At 40.8% G+C, this 25,706-nt stretch overlaps 1 protein-coding gene across 2 annotated transcripts in view; it reads left to right on the forward strand.

Moving 5' to 3' along the window:
• mtcl2 (microtubule crosslinking factor 2) overlaps window positions 1-25,706 on the forward strand; it is a 91,914-nt gene that overhangs the window by 16,051 nt on the left and 50,157 nt on the right. For both annotated transcript variants that reach the window (XM_080496400.1, XM_080496401.1), the window contains exon 4: window positions 5,674-5,823. In XM_080496400.1, coding sequence (XP_080352526.1) covers window positions 5,674-5,823 — 150 coding nt within the window. The remainder of the gene's footprint in view (window positions 1-5,673; window positions 5,824-25,706) is intronic.

Genomic DNA, 25,706 nt, shown 5'->3' on the forward strand with positions numbered 1-25,706 from the left:
GGCATCAACACTGCCTGCTTTTAAGTTCCACAACTTCTGAGTTGAGGCTGTACTGTAAAATAAGCCTTTTAGTTCCAGCACATGAATTTTCAAATAGTTTGGAGTTTTTGGAGGCCCCTGCAACACCTTGAACTCCCGTTCCTCTAACTGTAGTCGCAATGTTTGCAGAGTCGAGAGTTTAAGCTCAGCGTCACACACCCACACATCCCTGCTTGGCAGATGTGCAGTTGCGTCAGACAGAATCTTCATATAATGCTTCATGTTGAAGAAGGGAAATTCACCAGGATTATTCAAGGTTTGTAAGATCTGATAGGCTTCAAGATGAGCATGAACGTACACAGACAGATGAAGTCATGCCTCTGAGGCATTACATTGAAGTACATGCCTGATTATGGGTGATGTGGAACCATTGCTCATCCTCACATGCGGGAGGAGATGGACAAATGGCAACAATAGCGTACTCCAGAATGGCATGACACCCAGTCGATATTCTCTTGGAACTATTTGAATTTGTAATCAATGTTATGGGGACTTTCTTTTGGTTCACATGAGACCAATCATTCACAATAGTGCCAGATTTAGGTCGCCACAATGAGAGTAATGTTGAGCTTTCACACCTTTAATCCATCTTAAAGTACCCACATACAGGCATAAGTGCAACATTGTTTGTGGAGTTCTCCCACTGCAGTACAAAGTCCTTCACCATTACATCAACCTTCACATATAAATATCTCAGTCTAACCTTAACATAAACATAATGTTAGGCCCAATTCCACATCGTTGCTCTTGACACCCTGTAAAACACTATGGCATGCTGCATTTTGGTTTTCATAAGATAACAGACCATCACCTCAGCGGTGATGTGCTCTCAGGTTGTGTCCTAGTAGCCCGACGTACGGCCTTGAAACTGGCTGCAAGTAGATCCAGACTAATAAGAGCTCCTGCAAGGGAGGTTGTTAAAGAGATGACCGTTATGGAAACAAAACAGCTGTGTGTGTGTGTGTGTGTGTGTGTGTGTGTGTGTGTGTGTGTGTGTGTGTGTGTGTGTGTGTGTGTGTGTGTGTGTGTGTGTGTGTGTGTGTGTGTGTGTGTGTGTGTGTGTGTGTGTGTGTGTGTGTGTGTGTGTGTGTGTGTGTCAGACAGAAGTAAAACAGGAGAGACGAGCACCCAGTTGTTTAGTCAAACACATACAGTCACATACTGTGTGCATGATTGAAATCCTTCTGATGACAGACTGCCACTTTTAAACGATTTGACAGTTTGCCCTGTGGCCTGAAGGGAGAGAGAGAGAGAATGTGTGTGTTTGTGTGTGTTTTTCCTTTTACATGAGTAGATGAACAGTCCAAAAATCCTTCCTTTTTGTGGATGTGGGTGTTTTTTCCTTCCTTACCCCCCCCCCCCCCCCCCCCCCCCCCCCCCCCTCCAAAAAAAAAAAAAAAAAAAAACCCAAACACACAGACACTGAGCAGCACCATGGCTGAATTCTAATTACATCCTATGGCTCTCTTGCTGGGTAAAAGCGCCATTTCAATGGGGTTAAATTCCTTCACGTCTTTCTTTAACATAGAAGAACAATACAGCACTTATTAAGTGTCAAAGGCTGACAAAAGAGTGTTAAGAAGGAGGACGTTGTAGATGTTATGAGAGTATGAGCACTGAAAAGGGGCAGTGGAGGGACTGCAAACTGGTGTGTTTTTTTTTTTTTTTATATGATCTTGATGTGTGGCACTGAAATACTGAATAATCAGGTCAATGGATATTTTCAAACCTGTTCTTTACTTTTGTTGATTTGGATTGGCCCAAAAGATATTACAAAGTGATTTTAAACACGAGGTTTTCCCCAGTCCATAGTGTAGCCATATGATACAAATGAAGGTGATTGGGTAATGTGGCGACTGTCCATAGATGTGGGCACCCACCCAAGTTGACTTAAAATGTTTAGAAGAGATTCACAAGACGGATCCAACTCCTCACACTCAATATAAAACCCAACGGTTCAGTTTTCGGTGGTGTCTAACTTGTTCCACGTGGCTTTTCAGGCTTCACCCAGAAGAGGAAGTACCGGTAGTAGAAAAAATGTTTGCAGTTCAGCCGTACAGAGTAGGATCGCTTCCTGTTCGGCCTGGGAATCGCACCCTTTTTTTCAGTCATACCGATTTAACAGGTTTCATGTGGATTACACACAACACACGAGAGTGTGAAAGGGAAGCGTGGAGTGGCAGTCCAAGATTTAATATAGTTACGGAAAAATGTGAAAACAGTTTGTGCTAAAGGTTTTTCATCAAATATTTAACTTTTGCAATATCAGGCCACAGTGTTCAGAAGGCAACCCAACATGAAAACATCACTGTGAATCACAGTAGAGGAGCACCATAATTACATATGTTGAGCTCCTTTGGCGCTTAGAGGTTGTTGAATGATGCAGCACCACAGTCTAAACATGGAAGTCAAAGTAAACAGAAAGGCTTAAAAAACTTAAATCACAATATATAGCAGCCAAGTTAAGAGTTCAGATCCTCATTCTAGTCAACTGAAAGAGAGGTTTTCAGACATCATGAAGAAAATTCCTCCTGAAATGTGCTGGTCTGATGGGATTAGAAAGGCTTCCTTAATGTTACGACTCTCACACGAACAGATCATACATAATCAAAATTAATGTTTGTCTATATTTGTATATTCCATCCCATTTTCAAACCAATACACATCTCTCACAAATTGCATCCTGATCATCACGTGTCCATATGTTTGCATGAATCTACAAAATCTACATTGGCTAACTGTTACCACAGAAAATGGTTTAATTGAGACAAGAACACATTTCATCACAAAAGTTAATAATGGCGTGCAACAGTGAAATGAGGAAAAAGAAAATGTGACGATTGAGGAAACGTTACTGAAGCACACTTGGAGTCACCAAAACAAGTGAGAATGACGGAGAGAGGAAGAAATACACAGACTACAAACAGTTTAAAACATGAATTGGAGCGTGGTGGAGCTCAGGGGGCAATTGGGTTGAGTAAGAGTGGGCAGTACAGAGGGGCATTGTGGGACTCGGCTGCACACTGGCACCAGTTCAAACACACACACACACACACACACACACACACACACACACACACACACACACACACACACACACACACAAACACCACAATTATCCTCAGGCACACAGACACACAGTATGTCCACACAATTACAAGCTATGTTCTCGAGACACGTTGCAGACGAGCAAACTCTATGAAAGGCAGAGACAGCAAAAATAAAACACATGCTGACAGCCACTATTATTACTTTTCATATTGAAGAAGGATCAGATGAATCCAGTCTCACACCCGGCATACACAGGTGCTACAGTTACTCAGACTTGCCTTCTTTTTTTAAATCCTATTTTAAAACTGATATTTGGTCAAATGAGAAGTTAATGCCTGTGTGGTTAAGTTGATCGTGAGATTATAAGAGGTACCAAATATTCAGTGAAATGACTGTGAAAGATTAATCGATCCAGCTCTCACTGGGTCATTTATTTGTTGCCATGAAATTAAAACCTATCGATATAAGCTCTGATGTCATCAGACACTATAAACCTCATCCGACCAGATTAAATCACTATTGAGGTTAATGGAGTTTATGTGCATTTAAGAGCTACTGAGTGATTGATTTAACACACTTTTAATACTCCCGCTTGTCCTGGGTAAATTCTTGTACTCTGCTCGTTGATGGGAATTATCAGAGCTTCATTTTCATCAACTCCATGACAGCCTTTTAAAATAAAAGCTCTCATATTTAGTTTCAGCTGAGCCAAAGCAATTAGTTTGATGTTAAAATGGCTATATACTCGAGGAAATGACCCCTTTAATCTGCACATTCCCCCCTTGAGTGTGCTGCAGTCATCTGTCCTGCTCTTTACTGGTGTTTGATCGGGATCTGAAGCCATGGAGTGTCACTTAATGGAGGAAACTCCTTGAACAGTCATAAAGTTTTTCAACAATGCGTTTCATATTTTCCTCAAATTTTATGCCTCAAAAAAAAAATGAGCAGTTGGGTTGAGGCTCTTGCTCATGGACTTTTGGTCGAGTGGCTCGTCTTCCACTCTGAAGTCCAGTTACTTGTAGGGTCTGACTTGTGAGTATGTTTGACGTCGGCGCTTTTTTTCACAACTGCAAAGAAGCTAATAAAGCCGAAGCCACCGTTTACACCGACAGTGTTTCAAGTGAAAGCGCACCACTTTTGCATTTTCATTCCAGAAAATGTTGCTTTTTATTTTCAGATAAAGGTTTGAATTACTTTTCAACTTGAACATTGTGACGACACCAATCTACAACATAAACTGTACATTTATGTCACACTGTTTGGACAATAAAATGGAGATATATTTACTTTAATCACCCCCAGATAACCTTACATTTATTCCGTTCGATTTACAATGAGAGTAACAAAGATTCATTACAAATAACTCCAGGCTCACTAAACCTCTGTGCACTGATTAAGTATCAGCGTTCACTCCTGCAGGAGACTTTAAGGATTTGACTTTAATTTGACTCGGTGACATTACAAACTTTAAATGAATAACTGCCTTTGGGGGGGAAGATAATCTGACTTTCATAAGATCACATAATGTATAAAAGATCAGTTCCTAACAGGCCGGTATTAATTATCTTTCTGCCTTTATTCGATTAAAAAGAATTGCTCTACACACACACACGCGCACACACCCATACACACACACATGGTTAAATTAGCCAAAATCTCCCCTTGATTGACAATACACTTAACGGACCCAGCCGAAAACACAGTTTTATCGGTGCCGTTTACCCTGGAGACTTTCCTGGATACATATTATGGTAAACCTGAGATTGTCACACTTCCCTCAACAGGGATTAGTAATGCAAAAAGAATTCTGAGCAATATCCTGTCTTAACAGGTGAAGGTTGGAGAAAGGTGAGAGAAACTGAGATCTGCTTATAGAACAACAAAGAAATGTGTTTTGCTTACAGAGCACTCTACTGTTTACTTTAATATTTAACTGTACAAACAAATGTCTCCCTGTCCCATCAGTTATTGATTATATGATGCATATAAATAAAATACATATATTTTATACTGTATATCCACTATATTCTAGTTAAAAGGGAGGGTACACCCAGGACAGGTCCCTAGTCCTGCTTGGGACAGAGTGCTACCACAACCACATAGAAATACACTCAAGGCCAATAAGGAGTCATCCACTGAACCTAAAACCCACAGAAAACCTCAACAGATTCTTGTGGAGGATGTTAATTCCCCCAGAAAGGTCCATACGTGGAATAAAACAAAGAAATTTAATCATGACTTTCTCTCTACAGTTTACGGTGGAACTGCGGCTGCAGCAAGCAATGATGATTAACATGACAAATGATTGCAGGATAGAATCCACTTCTTCCTGAATGTTTTTATGCATTGAATCGGTACACAAACGACAAACTGGACAATTTTATTATTCGTGCGTATCGACTCAGTGGAGGCTGAAATTGTGCAAACAAACTTGATGCTTCTGATACTTGCAGTGAATAGTGTCGCAGCTTATTCATCAGATGGCAAATATTGAAGTCTGTAGGAGGCTTGGGGAAATATCGAGTATATATCTTGGAACTCAAAGACCTTTTGACTGACATCTCTCCCTCTTCACCCCCTCAGGTGGCCAAGGACGTGTCCATTCGTCTCCACAGCCAGCTGGACAGCGTGGAGAAGAAGAGGAGCCGTCTGGAGCAAGAGAACGAGGAGCTCAGGGTCCGACTGCAGGACCTGGAGGTCGCCAAGCAAGTCCTGCAGCAGGAAATTGACAAGGTAGGATCAATAACTGCACCACAATGTCAGAGGAGGCCAAATAGTAGATGGTGTTGGTTTGCAGTGGCCATAAATGAATACTTTGTGTTCCCAGTTGGCCTTTTTTCAGCAGGAGTCCTGTCCAGTGGAGTTTTTTTTTTTTTTGCAAACCGTTCACGGTAAATTAGATTAGTAGGCTACAGGCGGAGGTGGAAGAGTCTATTTGAGAAGTTTATGGTAAACATTGAGGTTCAGGCAGCTCCCTATTTAGACTGCTGTCATTCTGCCTCTTTGTTGAGAAAAAAGTTTTCCATGCTCAGTTTGTCCTGAAATCTCAGGAGAGTCCACTCTTATCGTGTTCCGATTTAATTTCTTCCACTTTGCAGCCACTCCAGGCTCTTTCTTGTTAAACCAAGTGTAGCCAATAAAACTGTGAAAAAAAACCCAACAACAACCACTGAGGAACGAAGGAATAGAAATTGATGTCGGAACCAATGAAAGTGAAAATAAACTAAACTAAGTGGACATTGCAGTCTTTTTGAAAGGGGAAAAAAAAGTACAAACAAATAGATCTTGCACTCGAAAATGCTCTGAGGGAAACCGTTTTGACCTCTCATGAAGGACTCTCTCTGAGGAGTCGAGTCCGAGTGACAGGCAGAAATTGAGGCCCCATATTTCTTTTGCTTTTGCTTCTGTTCATTGTTTCTGATGCTCTTGTGGTCCTGGACTCAGCCCAGGACGGTGCCTCTGATCTGGGTCAAGGCTGTGTGGATGAGTGGATCACTGGCAGGAGACGTTGTCCTGTCTGCGCTAGTGGAACTGGACTGTTTCACTGTTTGTGCAGGTCTGGAAGACAGCTTGACGGAATGCTGTTTTTGTCTTCAAATCACATGTAACCAATCAGATAATAAGAGAAAGGTACAGTGTACAGAATACAGTATTGGCTTCAGTTAAATTTCCCTCCTGCTATCAATTGTTTTCCCTCATTAGTTTGGATAATCATTCTCAAAGTCAAGGAAAATTAAGGCATTTTGTGCTTCTTAAAGTGGCCAGTGCGTTTGACTAGTTTAATTTATGATGATGCAGGCCTGAAGCTGATAAACATTAGACGCTGTGGTTCAAACGTGTGTATTTGCACCATAAATTAATTTGTTTTCACAGTCAATATTGACTCTTGAATGTCAGCTGCTGGCTGGACCTCTTTACACATAGATTGTTTGTACAAGCTTGAATATAGTGTCTCAGTATGTTGGTCAAACAAACAAATGTGTTTGTCGGTCATCTTCTCAGGAGATAAACATTGTCTCGCTGTGTTGTTCCGACCTGAAGATTGTGGTTGACCTACATAAATTAGTACTCACAAGCCAACTAAGGTTAAAACAGAAAATGCTGCACATTCGTTGTTTGTTATAAGTCCAGGGTTAGTTGCGGTGAAGAGGTTCGGGAAGCAGAAATTTGCTGTTTTTCGAGTCCTACTTCCAACAGGTGGACCCCGAAGAATCCCCTTGACCCAAAACAGTTTGTTACATCACCAGACCAAATTATATGGGTCATCTGTTCTGCTGCGGTGACCCAAAATGTTAGGAAAAGCTACACAGGCTCGCTGTTGAAAGTATGCTTTGGTGTTGGAAGTATTTTTTGGGGGGTACTTAGTGTGTGGAAGAAGCGGACAGCTGGCATGCAGAGGGTCTGCTTCATGTTGCCGGACTGTCAGGGTTTCATAAGCTGTGTTTGTGTCTCGTGTGCAGAGTTATGCTAACCCTCCTCTGGAGTGAGTTCCTCACATAGCTGATATGATTCAGAGAGCACAGTGTGTGTCTCTGCTCATCAGGAATGTCTCACTCATGTGTGTGTTGTGTGTCCAAATATTTCAGTCCATCACAAGGAAATATTTGGAAAGGAAAGTTTTTTTTGGAGAGAGATGTCAAGGAGATATACAATTTTATATATATATATATATATATATACACACACGCATACAATTCAAAACAAGTGTCCCAAAGATGAGCAGGGAAAAGCTTTTAGACCAAAAACAGGAACACACCCAGACAATGAAAGCTTTGATAGTTCACAGGTGTAAAGGAGGTTTGTGAATTATTGATCGTGTGGCGGCTGCAGCCTCCAGCCAGCACTGACATCGATATTCTTTAAAAAGCACAGTTATGCTGTGGACCTTTCCTCGTCTGCTTCAGGCCATCAGCAACATGCAGGGAACTGGAGGGGTTAGTTTCTGCTCAGCTAATGGAGCTTCAAAATGAAGACTTTTCCAACAATCATGTTAGCTTGGTTGCTAGTTTTTTGTCTTTATTTAGCCAATCTAGTCTTAGATGGTCAAATGTACCAGTTTGAATAACGGATAAATAACATTGAGGATGTCATAAACACTGGCATTTAAAATAAAGGTGTGTGTGTGTGTGTGTGTGTGTGTGTGTGTGTGTGTGTGTGTGTGTGTGTGTGTGTGTGTGTGTGTGTGTGTGTGTGTGTGTGTGTGTGTGTGTGTGTGTGTGTGTGTGTGTGTGTGTGTGTGTGTGTGTGTGTGTGTGTGTGTGTGTGTGTATACAAATATATATGTGCATGTACTGTATGTCTATGTATATATGTGTGTGTGTGTAGATATATTTGTGTCACATTCGTCTTGGTGTATGCTTTATGACAGTGAAGCTTTATTGTAAACCCATGGCCCACTACAGCATTAACCCACATAACTGTACACGCCCACACGTCTCTCCTGTGGACGATCAGCATAATTAGGTAAAACAAGGAGAGGGAAGATGTTTTCTTCCCTCTTAATTGTCTCTATCCTCACTCTCTTTTTTGCTCGTTCCTCCCTTACAGCTTGATTCCTCGTCCCACACCTCCTCCTCATTGTCCCACTCCTCCTCCTCCTCCTCCTCCTCCTCCTCCTCCTCAGCTCAGCTTCTTTCCTTCATTTATTATCGCCATCCATTCTTTCTCGCTTACTCTCCCGCGCTTTCAGAGGAATGCTGATGTGGCCATTTCTTTTTCCATCTTCATCCTTTCTTTTTAAATCTCTCCTTCTCTCACTCTCCTTCTGCCCCTCCTTCACACTATTGCTTGCCCTCCCTCTTGCGCTCATCATTTCTGTCCTGTTGTCCACTTCCACCTCTGTGTTTCTTCCCCGTCTGCTGCCATCTTTCCTCCCCTCTCCAAAGCCATTGATCCGTTCCAGCTGTTTGACCTTTGAAGGAGGCAAGGTTGGATGAGACGAAGGAGGGAACGGTCTTGAATTACAGGGACTGAAAAAGCCCTGAGTGAGATGGAAAGAAGGCGGATGGATGAAACGCATCTTTTCCAAACGTTTTGTCATCTTAAGGCCAAAGTGGCTCAAATTGAGGGAAGGATTTATTGAGGCGATGTGGAAAAGTGATGATCAGGAGGAAAATGAAACTGAAGGTGACTTGAAGTAAAAGCTCATGACTGACATGAGTTCCCTTCCCTTCCTGCTGCCTTTTGTTTACTTCTGAGTTGTCGACAGTCTAGACTCTAGACTCTAGACTGAACTGCCTTCTGGTCTGCTTCACTGCAGCTTTTTGTTTTTTGCTGAAGCCATTGCTTTGTTGTGGCTGAGTGAGTCTCACTGTGTCATTTCAATAGACCATTAATAAAAGCCATAGCCTTTGTTTCTGTTTTACCCATTCAAATATGAAAAATGTCTTTTTAAAGTGGCATAATTCATCATAAAACACAATAAATACGTTTTTGCCTTTGTCAGAATTGATGCTATAAATAACTTAACTGTTTACATAACAGATGCTGATTACTAGTCCAGGATGATATACAGTAAAAAAAAAATGTTTATATTACTTTGAGGAGTTCTCAAATTACTATCCTTGTTTCATGAGAGGAAATTTGCTTCACATTGATTATTAGATGCTCGCTCTAAAGCCTCTGTTGCACTGCTCCCAGCTTGGTTCCTGGTGGCTCTTTGTTCATGCAGGGCGCTAGACATTGACCAAAAAAAGTCTTTTTTTCTGCCCTAAGGTGACCAAACACAAAGGAGCAAGAGAGAACAGAGGAGGTTAAAAAAAAGGAGAGGTAGACAGATGGAGGGAGGTGAAATGCTCGGGTACGAAGTATCAAGGATCCATTGTCTGGGTGGTTCGACTCCAGTAATTCCAGCTGAGATTGAGAAAACAGAGAAATTAAGTAAAATGAGGGGAATACATTGAAATAAAAAAAAAAAGTAAATGGCAATAGAATGAGCTGAGGGAAAGGAGAGAAAGAGAAGAGGAAGCAAGGACGGGGCTGTACCATGTGTGGTCTTGGTAGGAGTTCTGGCAGAGGAGGAGATAACAGCCTTAATTGGAAAAAAAAAAATCCTCAGTGACTGGAGGGTGGAGGGGAAATGCCGCATGTCATTTACATGCTCTCTGTCTGTCTCGCTCTTCCTTATTATTTTTTTTTTCTTTTTGTCCTTTATAAAATTGTTCTCTTCCATCCTCTCTTTGTTTCTCTGTCAGGTAGATGCAGAAGCCACTCCCTCTGTTCTCACTTCTCTGCATGTGTCCCATGAAGGTCATTTAAGAATTGTGGTTTTCTGTGTGTTTATTGTCATTTGCGATTAGTCTATTTTGTTGATTATGTCAATGCAGATTCATGTATTCACACGTGTGTGCATGTAGACATACAGTTTAAAATTAGAGATTGCACCCTCTCATATTCATGCTCATAATCATGAAAGGAAGTGAAGGAGAGCTGCTGTTTTAAGTCTTTTATGAAAAGATAAAATGTTTATTTTGGGTTATGTATGCCAATTATGTTTCAAAATCGGAAATAGCAAATATTCATAAAAGCTTGTTTGTTGGTAGCATAAGGACACGGTACCGATTTATGGATTGTGTAATGGTTGGATGCTGGTCCTAAAGATTAACATATAAGGTTTTCAAAGACAACAATAATGACAAAAATGCAACAATATGATGAAATTACTGAATCAATTATTAAATATTAAGAAGCAGGAAGAAATGAATTGAGACAGTGAAGTTTGTTTTATGTTGCCGGTTGAAACTTAATGTTAAAGTATCGAGAGGTCCAATGAGGTTCTCATCTCATCACCTAAACACTTCATTTCCCCTCCGCCACATATCAAATTTTGTGTTTTTCATTTGAAAATAAAAAAAACAATTTGAAGGCTGCAGATCAGTCCTACCATGGAAGCAGTGTTAGCTGCACGTATATTACTTTCCCCTCAAACATTCCCCACGCAGCACTCGCATTCAATCAATAAAAAAAACAGTGAGTAGTAGTTTCATTTCTTTTAAATGTCCTCCGTGGCTACACTTGAAATCCTCACTGACTGCTGAAGGAAACTGTTCCCTGTTATTTCTGACTTTCAGGAAGTGTTGCCTATTGTTTGGGGGATGTGGGGTGAGGGTAGCGAATGCAGTGTGTGTTTTCGACTGTGGAGGAAGTGCATTTGTTAGTTTGGCATGCATGAGTGCAGAGTCTATAACAACAACATGCAAACATGGTTCCCATTAAGAGTGTAAATGTAATGGATATGGCATTTCAACTGGAAAGACCTTATTTAATGGTCACACAGAGATAGAAAGGGCGTATTTATGTGTCATGACTGTACTTAACTGGACTTTTCAGGTGTTTTTCTGATTCTTTTTCCAGTTTTAATAGCCACATCTGAACACATTCATGTACTTTATCGTCTCATTATGTCTTTTAATCTCCACAAATGATGATCCAGAGTTACTGTGAAAGAAGCTCATGGTTGAACTTATTGGTGAAATTGGTGAATTTAAGTGTGATCAAGTGCCAATAGTAATAGCTGAATTCCAAGACTTTCTGTGTCTGGTCCAAAAATAGTTTTGAAAGTGATTCTTTGTGTTTTATATAAAGTCCAAGTTATCAGTAGCTTTTCTTTAATTGTGTGTGTAAGATACCCTTCCACCACTTGAAAAAGCATCTTTCCTGTTCTGTTCCTGCCTGTTTAGCTCTAGTGACAGTCCAGATTTTTAGAATAAAGACGATTAGTGTGTAACAGACATATTTGGAGCAATGGAAACAACTCCGATTAAAGCCTCCTTCTTTAAATGGCACCATGACACAGGTCGATGCATTTTGTAGTCAACAAATAAAATGTAATCGAATCACAATTAGTGCAAGTGAAGATTCACACTTCTACTACACACATAGAAGTCTTCTACCGACTAAGTTAATTTTTGTTTAAAGAGTGAAATGGTGCTTCCACCATATGTTAGTTTGTACTCTTTGAAATCGAGATGATCTCAAAACCAATGTCAGGATTGTGATAATGTCTTGCACTGCAAAAAGTGGTCCAAATGGCTTCTCTGAGGCCATGAAATGATAAGCTTGAGGTTAAAAAAGAAATCTTCAAGGACCATTTGTCAGGTATACTGATCCCCTGAGATGTAATAGCAGTTATTTGTCGTTTCGTTCTTTTATTGCCCCTCAATATCTCCTCCTCCGCTGCAGCGGGTCAGGACACCCTCTCTCGTGTCAATGGGCCACAAAAGAAGCTGTAGGTTGTCTGGTTGTCTGCAGGGACACAAGTGCTGTTAAATGGGTCAGAGCATCAAAGTAGGCTGGGTTTAAACCTCCATCTATCTGGGTCACGGTGATTGATTAGAGTTACGGTGATCTTACGAGAACAAGTGGGGACTGAGCCATGTTGAAAACCTCTCCACACTGAAGATGTGGGTGTATATGTTAAAAGACAACCAGGTGAAGAATAGGTATCTCTGTTTTGGAGCTCCAAGGGAGGAGATGACTAATACAGCTGAGAGAAGACTATAAAGTGATGACGGGCTTTCTGTGATTAAGAGACGTTGGCTCCAGTAAGAGGAATTGGAAATGATCACATGAACTGGGACTACCATGAAGAAAAATAGAGACATTGAAAACTATTTAAAGGAAAGAGTGGCAGGTGAGTAAATGAGGGGACAAATGGAACAAAAAGTGAGATTTCGGATCGGAATGACAGATAAGTCTACCTTTTGTCAAGAAAAGAATGAGCGAAGTATGTAACGAGAAGAGAAGTGATAGGTGGACAGACTGGGACTGAAAGAAACCATGAAAGGAGACAAATGCCACAAAGAAAGACTGCATGGCGATTGCAAAAGACGAGGAAAACTAGATGGACAAAAAAGAGACGGAGATCAGGGAAATGGACAAGAGAAGATAAGATATTTAAGAGAAGGGAGGGAGAAAACAATGGAGAGCAGAATTTGAGGGGAAAGATGAGGAGAATTCAGCCAGAAGGGGTTTTTTGGGGTCGATTGAAGCTTCACAGGTGCCAGTGGGACTGACACAAGTTACACACACACACACACACACACACACACACACACACACACACACACACACACACACACACACACACACACACACACACACACACACACACACACACACACAATATGGGACGCACAAGTAATATAGGAGAGCAGAGAACCCTGTGAGACCTTATAGACACACTCACAGTAGGAGAGAGCGAGTGTAGTACAAGGGCAAACCAAAGAATAATACATCACATATATCACAGCTTCGCTCTTTGGATCAAACAAGGCACACACACTTCCATGACTGGACACTATGTACTTCGTACTGGCTGAACTGTCGCTGCAACAAAGTGAACTCCGCAACATGAGACCTCAGCACAACTTGCATAGATGCATTGCCTTTGTAAATGAGAATATGTTACACAGTATTTCTGAAAATAATTGTTATTGATCTTCTTAACAGTTACATCGTGTTGTAAGTGGTTGGGCCACACTCACCTCCTACTTTGGGCGTTTTGGAAAACACTGTTGATAGATAGACTTGACTGTCATTACCATAGCCATGTCAACCACTTGTCATCATGATAACAACAAAATAACATCACTGTTATTTTAAGTCTCAACTTTGTTTTTACAATGCTATCAATGTTTTCACTAAAATTACAAACGTTTAGATTATAGCTGGTGTAATGCCGCCCGACATTGCCTCTGTCATAATTGTGTGGCTTCTCCAGATTTCCATGAATCTCATCTGAACATTTGAACATTTAGTATGTGATTAATAGTGGATTTGATACCGAACAATGCGTTGTTATCATTTCCCCATTTACAAATTAATTCTTGTCAAACTCTGTCCCGCCATGAAGTGAGAACACCACTTTCTGAACTTCCCTGTCCAGTGATGCTGTGCTAAGCAGATCATTAGCATTGTGCTTGCCTCTGCCTCATGTTCCCCCTTCTGACTGCCAATATTTGTGCGTCAACAATGGAGAATCTTTTAGGACCCCGCAGGGGCTTGCAGGGGTAATTTCATGCCTGGCTGGCTGTAACACAAGCCTGTCTGAGACACCCCACGCACCCAAGGACAGAGAGCCGGTCGAGTGACTGATGGCGGGGTCGAGAGATGACTGCGGAGCAATAATACTGTAAACACTCAAGAGGAGAAGTCACAGCTCGAGGCAAGAAAGAAAGAAAAAGAAAGACAGAGGAGAGGTGAATGGAAGGAGTGAGGGGAAAGAGGTCAATGTGTCGACACCATTCAGTGACAGGAACCCCGCGGGGAGACCCAGCTGGAAGAAAGTGTCTGAAACAGCTTTGTTTTTCTTTTATAATAACCATGTAAGATATTTATAATGGATTTAAATGCCCTACACATGCTGGAGGATATCTTTCAAAGCTTCTATGTGTCAAAACCTGAGTTTACAACCAAAAAAAAAAACCCTACAGGTATGAGTATTATTTTGACAAGTGAATCACGGAAACTTTGAGTATCTTTGTTGTAATCAATCAGCCAATTCATACAATCAAAAAGTAAATGTCAAAATTGTTGTCTGAAGTGGTGGATGGGAAACAGATCAGTGGCATAATGTGCTAACAGTCTGAAGTCTGCAGTAAAAACAGAGAAAGTGAGGAGGAGTGAGGAGCTGAAAGTGATAAAAGCTCTTATTGTTTCGGTGCCATTAAAAGCTGTTGTAAAATGACTATTAACTCCTCACCTTTGACTGCAGGATGTCACATTTAAGTGCGACAGCATTAACAGAAAATCCACTTTTACAGCCACACTTGTCATCTTGTCTTGTTCCCTGATACCGAGATGGACTTAACACGGCTCATAAATGTACCTTTAGGCTTATTCATACTAGTATTGGAATATGTTTAGACCATAGGTATGGGAAATACATTCTAGCACCGACTAATAAATGTTATCATTGAGCGATTCACCGCCATCCTGGTTAATACCAGGCAGCTCCATAGTGACATCAACGTCTGGAGCAGAAATGTTAGTAAATGTCAAATCTAATTGTCTCTACATTTTGTTGCTGCAGGTGGCTTTTTAAATCCTTCGCTGTGACACGCAGACTGCGGCAATGTCACCATGAGTGGCAACACACCTTTAAGTCTCCTTACTGTTTTATTGGAATCGTGGCTTTCGTCTTCAGTCATTGTGGCCAATACTGATAAGTTGATTGTTGAATTCAAAATATTTGTGCACTATAGCCTTTTAAAGGGGCATTTTCTGTACTTTGTGCCAATGTTCCACACTGGTTGACGGCATAGTATTGACTCCAACAAACTGAGTTAAATAGAAAAGAAATGTAATTCTTGCTTGAGTTTGATATTTCTTTGTGACTTGCATGAGATACATATGAAGATCTGGCTGTAAAGCCACGGTGGATGAAGGAAAACAGACTTTAATAAGCCTGCATTAAGAAAATAACATAGTGTCTGGAGAATGAGCTGACAGCTAGTTAGTTGGGGGGGGGGGCAGTGCTGTGCCCACATGGAGGGGTGCAAAGAGCAGATGGTTGCTGAAGAGGAGAGTCTCTGCCTCGCTCGCTCCCATTAAAAGGTTTACAGCCACTTAAAGCTAAAAGGAGTGCAGATTATCTCACCTGCGAGGGCAAACCAATGTCCCAGTTGGGTCCCTGTGGAGAACCATTATGACAGGAGATGAAACGCACACAATAATGTCACACATGACACTAACGAACAATCAGAAGGTACAAATACCAGGAAAACTCGAATCCTCAAACACTTCAGACATCATCACGTCAAATTCTTTTGAAGTGTTGTTTGAGGATATATCAGTACTCAATAGTGTAAACACCATTATTTAACACCCTATTTAATATGATACAGTGTGCTTGGAATCAATATATTGACCAAATGCTGAAATATTTCACAATTATATCGTGTAAAAAGTCTCTGTTTGATAAATTGCTGCCTTGATTTCTTTAAAATATTGGCTTCTTACTGCCCTCAAATACAGCAAATTTTCCATAAAAGATCCTAATGATGGCCAATCTCATTAGTTGATTCAATAATAAAATCATGAATTATGGAGTATTACCAATGAACAGTTTTAAATCTTAAAGAAAAAAAAAACCCAGTAATAAATTACCTAATGAACATCCCCATGGTGCTTTCGTGAACAAATTCAGTTGCTCACAATCTTTAAAAATGCATATATGTATACAAAGGAAGGCTTATAGTTTGCTGCATATGCAGCCCATTGTAATTCTGTGGTTATTGTGCGATGATCTATTGATTGTCTTACATAGAGGCAGTATAGATCCAACTTCTCCCCCTGAGGTTTCATTATGTGCCACAGTTCCTTTGTGTATGCCTTAATGTATGTATATGTGAGTGTTTCCAACCATGTTTTTTTTTTTTTTTTTTTTTTATTAAATTAAGATGAAAGTGGTGTGTGTCTTTGTGGTGAGGTCGCTTATGAAATGTGTGTTCCTGAGCCGCTCTCAGCTCATGAATTTCGCATGAATTATATGTTGTGATGTCAGTGGTAATCTGCTCAGCAGACCATTATACTGCTGCTGTAGTCAGGCTCTGCTGTCTGAGTGTGACACACACACACACACACACACACACACACACACACACACACACACTGCTCAGCATGTCTGCATCAGCTACCGCTTGGAGCTAAAAACAGCACTTGTTGTTATTGCTCATGTAAATTCTGAACAAACATAACATGATTCTTACATTTGCAGCAGTTTTGTTCAGAACTAAGTGGTGGGATTACTTTACATGTCATATAATGTGATTACATGAAAATTCTCCCCCTCCATTGACCATGGCCACAGGTTTGAATCTTGGCCACACCCATCCGTAGGGGTTGCGCAAGTTTCCTCCAACAGTCAAAAAACCACACTTTTTAGGTGATCGGTGACTCCAAAGTTGCCCAGAGGTGTAAATGTGAGTTTGTGCGACAGTCTCATTGTGATGGACTGGCCAATGTTAGATGTATCCGCTTCAGGACTGATGTGACAACATGGATGAAGGTGCATTGATCACGAAGTTCTCTTTTGAAGAAATAGAAATTGTTTGACTGATTGACCACCAAAACACAAATGTCTTACTGTGCTTTACACAAAATGACCTTTATGAAGAATGCATAACATGTATAAAGTTGTTTAGACACAAAGGGATACATGTCTACCTAGTAAAATGCAATAATATACAACCATCCATTCTATTAGCATATTGAACCGGGCTGTGCATTACTGACCTGAAGTGAGTCACAATGGCGTTCTCCCCATTCATCCATTCATCTTTATTAACTTTTATCTGACTTTGGGTCACGGGCACCAATCCCAGATTACTATGGGCAAAGCCAGAGTATGCCAAGGGCATGTCTTCTGCCTCATGTAATAGTCATTATGCTGAAAGTACATTCCAGAATATTTAAAAGGGTTACTGTAATGCATCTGAACCATGTCCTTCACTTCCTCCTCAAGTTACCTGCTGCCAAACTCGCAAAAGGATACAGTTATGCGGCACTGTTTTAAGATATATTAGGGCCTGCTCAGTAAATGATTACTAATAACTGTAGTCGAGTCTAATGATAATTAAAAGTACAACAGTTAATGATTAGGTTTGTGATTTTCTGGTATTTTCTCACTGAGTAGTTGTCTTTCTGCCAGTGCATGGTGAAGTGGGACTACTCTAGTTTTCTCCTACAATTTAAAAAAAACAAAAAAAACAAATGTGTGTTTGGGGTTGATTGGTGACTCTAAATTGCCCATCAGTGTTATTTCATGCGTGACTGACTGAAGGTCGGTCTCTCTGTGAGACTGTAATGGTCTGAGGAGCTCTTCCGGGTGTAACTTGCCTTCAACCATAGTGAACTGTGATTGGCTCCATGGCTTCACATACTTAAGTAGGATGAAGCATGATAGAACATTTTGAAACTTAACTTTATGGTGCTTTGTGAAATTATGAGGAATGGCAGTTTCATTATAATGTGTTTTATTACTTTTTTTTTTTTTTTATCTTCAGGCACCGTCGTATCGATGCACATTCTCAAGTAGAATCCAGCTGTCGCTGCATCCCAAGCAGCCGTATTATTTCTCACATTACATGCTGGTTTGAATCAGACCAGCGTTTGAGGAATGAAGCCCGGTTGATGATTAATCTGCTCAGCGGAGCAGCGTTGGCCCGTCCGCGGCTTTTCTGCTGGTTTCTTTACAGTCGAGCACATAAATCGGCTGGAGGCAGCTGAGTTTGCCCACAGCCAAATCGATAAAGGCATTTACATTTTTTAAAAGGATGGAGTGCCTTTGAATTTAATGGCTTCACACTTTGCTGAGTGAAAAGGCCACACTTTGCACTGACCACCTCTGGTGTGGAGCAGTGGGAACCAATCCCATCATCCTCTGCTCTTTTCGCTCAAAGCTAACCATCTGACTGTTTCATAACGTGACATTATTGAACTTCTGTTGTGTTTTCGAGTCTGAGTGTTCCCATCAAGGCGTTTTCAAGTGAGTGCCAAGTGCGCCCATCAGCCTCACGGAGTGTCAGATTAATTTCACTTGGAAGGTCTCGCTTTTGTTTCCTCATTACAACGCCACTGTTGACTTTGTCTTCACAATTAAATCAGACAAAAGACGAGTCGAGCCGTGATTTATGCTACAGTGAGTTTTTACTGCGTGAATGATAGATGGAACGGCCCGGACGTGGCTCCTCATCTGTATTCTCTCACTGCGCTCGGAGCTCTAACTGGATTACAGGTGATGGGTATTAAGCCGCGTACATGTGCGATGCCCAGAATCCCAATGTAACCTATTCGTCTGCATTGATATCGCTGCTGTGATTTGAAAAAAAATAATTGGGGCGAGTTTTCACTTTTCAACCTTAATTGAGTTAAATGCTGCAACGGGTGCTTCTGTGAAACACCTTCAGAAACCGCTTGAGAATCTACGAATTGCAAAACATATTAAATATAAACTAGGTTTGCCTTTTGATGTGAGATAAGGTTGTGCTGGGAGATGAGCATCGCTGGAGGCCAGAACGTTCACAAAGGCTGTGCGTATCCAGAGTGCCATGGAGAGGTCAATAACAATCTTCTTGTCTGCTGCAACTACTCAAGAACTGTTTTCATTGGATTTTTAATGTCTTTGTTGCCCCACCATTGCACTGATGATCCACAGGAGGGAGTTTTTTTAATGACATGCTTCAAGTAATAGCCGGGAGGGGCCACAAGGGGCAAAACACCCCTTGTGGCCATTGCCCATTGTTATTTGGCACTTTCAATGTTGTTGATGACAGCAGAGTGAAAACAAAGTGTTTTTTTCCCCCTGATTTCTGATCGTGACTTCAGCATTTTTCTGGCAAAATTTCGAGGTTAAACAAAACTGATTTTCTGACGACAACAAAAAGTGATATTTAATTAAAATTTGAGATTTCTTTGATTACGTTTTAGCACTTGTTAGACTATTGGTACACCAACACTGCGAACCGCTGTCACATTCTCCGATATTGGCTGACACAGCAATCTGGTTTTCTTTGACCTGCTTTGTGCTGAAAGGGAACTCCTGAATCCAGACACACTCTGAAAAATCTCAGTAAACTTGCAGAGACAAAGGAAAACCCACAAAGCTAAGCTTTCTCAACAGTTCACTGTCCCACCCGGGCGGTCTGATTGATGTCTGGGAAACACGGTGCAGAAAGAGTTGACAGAAATAATCTTATCGAAACAAACACGTCATGGATTAAATGTAATGAAAAGAATCTCATGGTTTTACCAAGAGCTTGTTCCTCCCTGAGCGGACTGGACTTGCCACGACGTGTTTATTGCCCGTGGACAGGAGGTTTATATGCTAACCACGGGTGATGGATGTAGTAATTTACGGCTGATGCATGATAAATGTGTGCTGTGCAGGGTATTGACATGGCTCTGCAGTGGCGACACTTGGCTGCATGAGTCCTCGGCGAGGGGGGGGAGAGGAACCCGAGCTGCAGCGGCAGGTCGTTTGTTACGTATTCGGCACAAGACAGCGTCTCATTTCTATTCCTGAAATCCTCCCCGCTGTCTCTTTCTGCCCCTCCCCGTACTGTGCGCCTCCTCCTCCTCCTCCTCCTCCTCGCTCTCGTCTTCCTGGTTCAAACCGAGCCAGGGCTGACATCATCACCACGCTGCCGTCTCGTGTTATGATGTGGAAGTGGAGACGTGGAGAGCAAGGAGCTGGCACCTCCCGCTGATGCTGGTCTGGCTGCACTGCGGTAACCATGGCGACACTGCCAGTGTAATGAGCGTTGCTATAGTTACCCTGCTACTGTGATGTCCCACATCAGCCATATAAGCCAGAGGGAGAGAGGGAGAGAGATGGCTCTGCACTGTACTCTGGGATTGTTTACTACAGAAAAGACAGATTGTTCTTTTTTCATGCAAATTATTTGGATGATTGTAAAGTTGACCACCAAAATGTCAGCTTTTGTATACCTTTCAATATTTTCATATAAAACATCACTTGTTGGGTTTTTTTTTATGGTTATGTCTGTGGTAATTTGTATTTTTGTGCTGAATTCTTTTCAAATCAAGGCTGTGCATTGCAAAGAACATTTCCTTTGAGTTTACAATAAATGAAACAATGATATTTTGATCACAAATAGTTATTAATATTGTTCCAGCTATGCATGAGGTTGACTTTAAATGCAATTTTGACAAGAAGAGCATACAAATTAACCATGCTGAAGGTGTGAGCCATATTGACTCACTTTGGTAAACTTCAGAAAGAAGGTATTTGCTGAATAGACTTAAAAAAATGTCAACAAAATGGACAAAAATCACTAATTTAATGATCCAGAGCATAAGCACACATCTTAAACGGCGACAACAGTCTGTTACATTCTTAAATGATACCACTTTACTCAAGTGGAGCCTCAAACAGAATGCAAAACGTATCTAACATCTAAAACAAAATCTAGTCATATCACAGCATGATTCCATAGAGTTCTATTGCACAGTTCTGTTTATACCAAAATAGACTGTACAAACACTAAGATAAGTTTGAAATGCATAGTCTCTCAATTCTTGTGGTATTTCTTTTCATTTACAACCTGCAGTAAAGACTATCCATGAATCTGTGACATCAATGTTATTGAAGCTGTTTAGCTCATGTGAAGCACTTTGTACTTACATTGGAAGTACAGTAAATGGTGTCCTCTGTATTGAATGTGCCTCTATTGACTTTTGTATGGCAACTGTCATCATTGGAGTGTCTGAATGTCTGAATGCGACTATTCCATTGAAGTCCATTTACTTGTTCATATTATTATAACTTTTCTTCTGTATTTCTCCTCTTCATCATCCTTTTCCAGAGATTTTCTTTCCTAAATAAACGAGAGCGGATGCCTGGGGTTTATTGTAAATGGAAGTTAAATGATGATTAAGACGATTTGCCTAGAATCTGTGTCTGGAGTTTTTCCACTATCACTGTTTCATGGTTGTAAGCCAGTGTTGCATAATTCTCAGCTGCGTACTTCCATTGTTGCGTGCTCATTAGTGTGGATCAGTGCTGATCTGTTATGCTTTGACAGGACATTTGGTGCGTTGCTCATCTCCTGTTTTTTCCTCGTTCATCGATTCCCTTTTTCACTTCTTTGTTTCCTTTCTCCTGTTCTCTGCAAATGTTTCTAATTCTCCAACCTTGCTGTGAACGGAAGTGCAGATTACACTTCAGCCTGACTGAAGACTTAATTTTCACACTCGCAACATGGTGCAGTCATTTAAAACTCCTGTGCCACAGTCTCGGGGCCCAATATTGATTTTTTTGGGGGGTTATGTTCGCACGCTGTTCTTCTTGTAAAATCCAATCATTTGCACTGATTCTCTGACAAACACCAGAATGGTAACGGGAGACATATTTCATCATGTCCACTTTATCTTTTTGTTAATGCTTCTCTCTTGGATGGCAAATGCTCCAATGCGTAAGAAAGCTGTCTTAAAATCTGATGTGTAAAATTTTTTAAATAATATTTTTGCCAATACGGTTTTTACTTTACGTTTTTGTGTCGCTCATATGTGGACACAGTACTAATAAGATAAGACGAGATAAGACTTCATAGATCCCACATGGGGAAATGTAGTTATGTTTCCACAGAGACATAGTCAGAGCATTTTCCAAAACTTTCACCTTGGGCCCAGTTTTCAAAACATTATGCTTTCAGTGGCTCCGAGTACTGTTGTCGTGCATTCGGACACCCAAAACACAATGAAAGTTTTCTTTTCATTTGACAATGCCAGGTAAAAGGGGTCTAAAAGCATGCTTCATCCCTCCACCCGCTTTACTTGATGGTCACATTGACTCTTTCACCGTCACAAACTCACAGCAATGGTGATGGCTTTCATGCAAGTCGCTCTCACACCATTGGCTGCAACTTGGGCTTCAGTGTCTTTATCCAAATACTTTTTTTTTCATTGTTTCAGCCACCAGTTGAACTTGTTTCGCTTAAAAATCGATGTACTCTTGCTTCATGACATACACATGATGCATTATTTCAACTTCTGTGTGTGTGTGTGTGTGTGTGTGTGTGTGTGTGTGTGTGTGTGTGTGTGTGTGTGTGTGTGTGTGTGTGTGTGTGTGTGTGTGTGTGTGTGTGTGTGTGTGTGTGTGTGTGTGTGTGTGTGCGCTTTCATCATTGTGATGGGTGGGTTATGTAAAAGACGTTGATTGGCTCTGACAGTATTTTCTGTTCGAATCAAGAGGAGGGGCTGTCATCAATTTGTGGGTGCAAACATTTTTGTCCGTCTTTGTGACAAAAGCGCTCAGCGTGTCACAGCCACTCTGAAAAAGTGAGTTTAAATCTAATTTATTCAGCATGTCTTTGCATGAGCGTGCCCCCAGGACTTTGCCAGAACATCAATAATCCCCATTGATTAAATTACAGCCATTTATCTCCATCCAAAAAGCACTTGTAAGCTTCAGATGGACTGTGGTGGCAAATGTTTCATGCAAATCCGATCATCTATTACTTCAAACAAGTTATGGGACCGTATTGATGACTTGCCGTGAGGTGGTTTCCGTGAATTTGAAAACCGATGACTCAAGGCTGTGTTTCTACGTTGCTATATTACATTACTGTTTGCCATTTGTCAAACATATGAATCACTGTTCCTTAAAACGAAGGGCAGAAATATTATGCATTTAGTTTTCAATGTGTTTTTCACCTGCGAGTCTTTGTCTGATGCTGTTTAATTTATGACTTTTAAAAGTTAAAGATCCGTAACAGGAGCTCAGGATTTTTATAATTGAGATGGCGGGTCGGCTTTGGTCTGAAACTGTTCAGACCAAGACAGTGGGTTTGACGAGATCAGCATTAACCCCACTCACTGACTTTGTCGGGCAAGGTTGACAGATTAAAGAAATGCATAAAGCAGTGGACCATCAAACACCGGACCATGAAATAATGAATTAAATACTGAAATAATTATATATACTCTTTTACATACAATGAATTGGTAGTTTAATTAACAAATGACACATTTATATATTTAATTAAAATTTTAATTTATCAATGACATTTAATGAATTATTCAAAAGTGTATTTATTTAATTTTGTAACGTTTAGTCCTCCATACATGAGGTTCTACATGACTGGACTAGTGATAGCCATAACATCCAAGCGAAGGTGGTTTTGAATATCACAGGTACAAAATTGCTAATTAAATTGCTATATTAGATTTGCATAGATCTTGTACATGGGTTTTAAAACAGAAACAATAACAAATAATAAATTCAGATTTTTTCCTGGACCTTTATTTCCACAGTTTGCATGTTTTTTCTGTGTTTAGTTTTTTGCGGGTACTCGCATTATTAACTCTCAATTGCTTGCATTGTTGGCTCTCGTCCTTCACCTATTCACCTCAGATTTGACCCCCAGGCGGTCGGTGAAGAAAGATGGATGGATGTTTATCAAATGCAACAGGTGAAATAAATCAGGTTTTTATACTGTATGAGAAACTGGCAGATGCAGCAAACCCCAAACTTCCCAATAAACTGAGAGATATTTCAATGATACCAGTAAGCTGTTATTATTTTCCCGTGATAGTGGCTTTCATGTGTTTATTTCTCCGTGAGCGATTGTGATAATTCACTTACAGCACGGTCGTGAGGCTTACCCAGTCACCCAGTGCAGAAACAATCAGTGGCTGGTTAATGGTGCAGAATGGAGCAGTGGGTATCTGGAACTGGCCTGAGCAGAGGGGCTCTAATGTAATCACACACTGACTGACTGGCTGAAAAAAGATAGAAATAGAGGGATTATTATGTGAGGGCCCAGGCAGCAGCGGTGGAGGGACTGATCGTGTAAGTGGCTGAAGAGAAAAGTGTCTTCAAGGGTCCCTGCGTTAACAAGTGACTGCGGAAGGGAAGGAGCGGGAGGAGAAGGGAGGAATAAGGGGTCATGAAAGAGGAATAGGGAGCAAGTTACTGCCTGACCTGAGGGACTGATCTCCAGATATTGTCTATAAGAGGTATCAGGTGCCACGGGCAGCGTTTTCAAAAAACCTATTCCGCTGCATTGGCATGGGGTGCAGTAGTAAACTTCTGATTAAATCTTGGGTACTTCTAGTTTGGTCTTACTGTATATAACCAATTTAAACTTAGTTGAATTGCTGCAGTATACGGAACAGCAAACTTCTTATCAGGAAGAATTCCACTCTAACATTCAGCTCCAGTGTTACATTTGGGGGTTAGTAAAATGTGCGCGTTTCAATGTAAAGAGTAGAAGATGAACTTGTATGACCGACCTTTCTTTATACATTGCATTTTTTTTTTTTTTTTTTTTTTTTTTTTTTTAAGTCAAGGCTCAACTTTATGTCCCCGCTTTTGGAAGTTTTCATATTTGGTGCCTTTCTTTCACAGTGCATCTATAAAATCTGTGGTAAAATATGTCCTCAAGACATTTTAATTGTGTTCCCCAAGGCCCGAAGATACAGTTTCTCAGAGCAAATAAACGAGTTATTTATGATCCTCTGCATTTACAACCTAATAATGCCAGTTGTCATGCAGCAGAGGATGAGAGCTGTCACCACATTGTTATAAATGTAGCGCTGCAACAATAATGCAAGAAGCAGCATCACTGGTCTTCTTTGTCTTTAGGACTCAGTAAAGCTGCAGCCTGATATTCGCTTAATCATTGTCAGTCATTGACCTGAAGCGACAGTGGAGATGGGATAAAGCAGGGTAAAATAATGGAAGGCAACAACAAGCTACAGGTGTTCAGGAGAAGTGAGATTGAGACGATGTCGGTGTAAAGCTTAAGTCAGAAATACGGCAGTGGGGTCAGTGCGCTGAGATAAAGTGAAACGCAGAAATATGGTGATGCATACGTATGAAGAGTGGGGTGTTTGGTGGAGTGGATTACTATGTAATCCTACAGTAAAAGAGATTTATCTCTGTCCTTTTGTATGATAGTAGAGGACGCCGGTATACCATTATAGGAAGCACCATTTCATCAGGAGACCGTGACCATACTGTGGGATTTTAGCTGATGGAAGAATCTATGAGCAAGCAAAGAGACTGTGATATTTTATAATGCAGAGACTTTATATTCAAAGTAATTAATGGAGGGTGTGTGGCCGTTTGGTTCCTTGGTCAAGGACAAAGT

The sequence above is a fragment of the Blennius ocellaris genome (genome assembly GCF_963422515.1).
Source record: "Blennius ocellaris genome assembly, chromosome: 5".
NCBI classification, from domain to species: Eukaryota; Metazoa; Chordata; class Actinopteri; order Blenniiformes; family Blenniidae; genus Blennius; species Blennius ocellaris.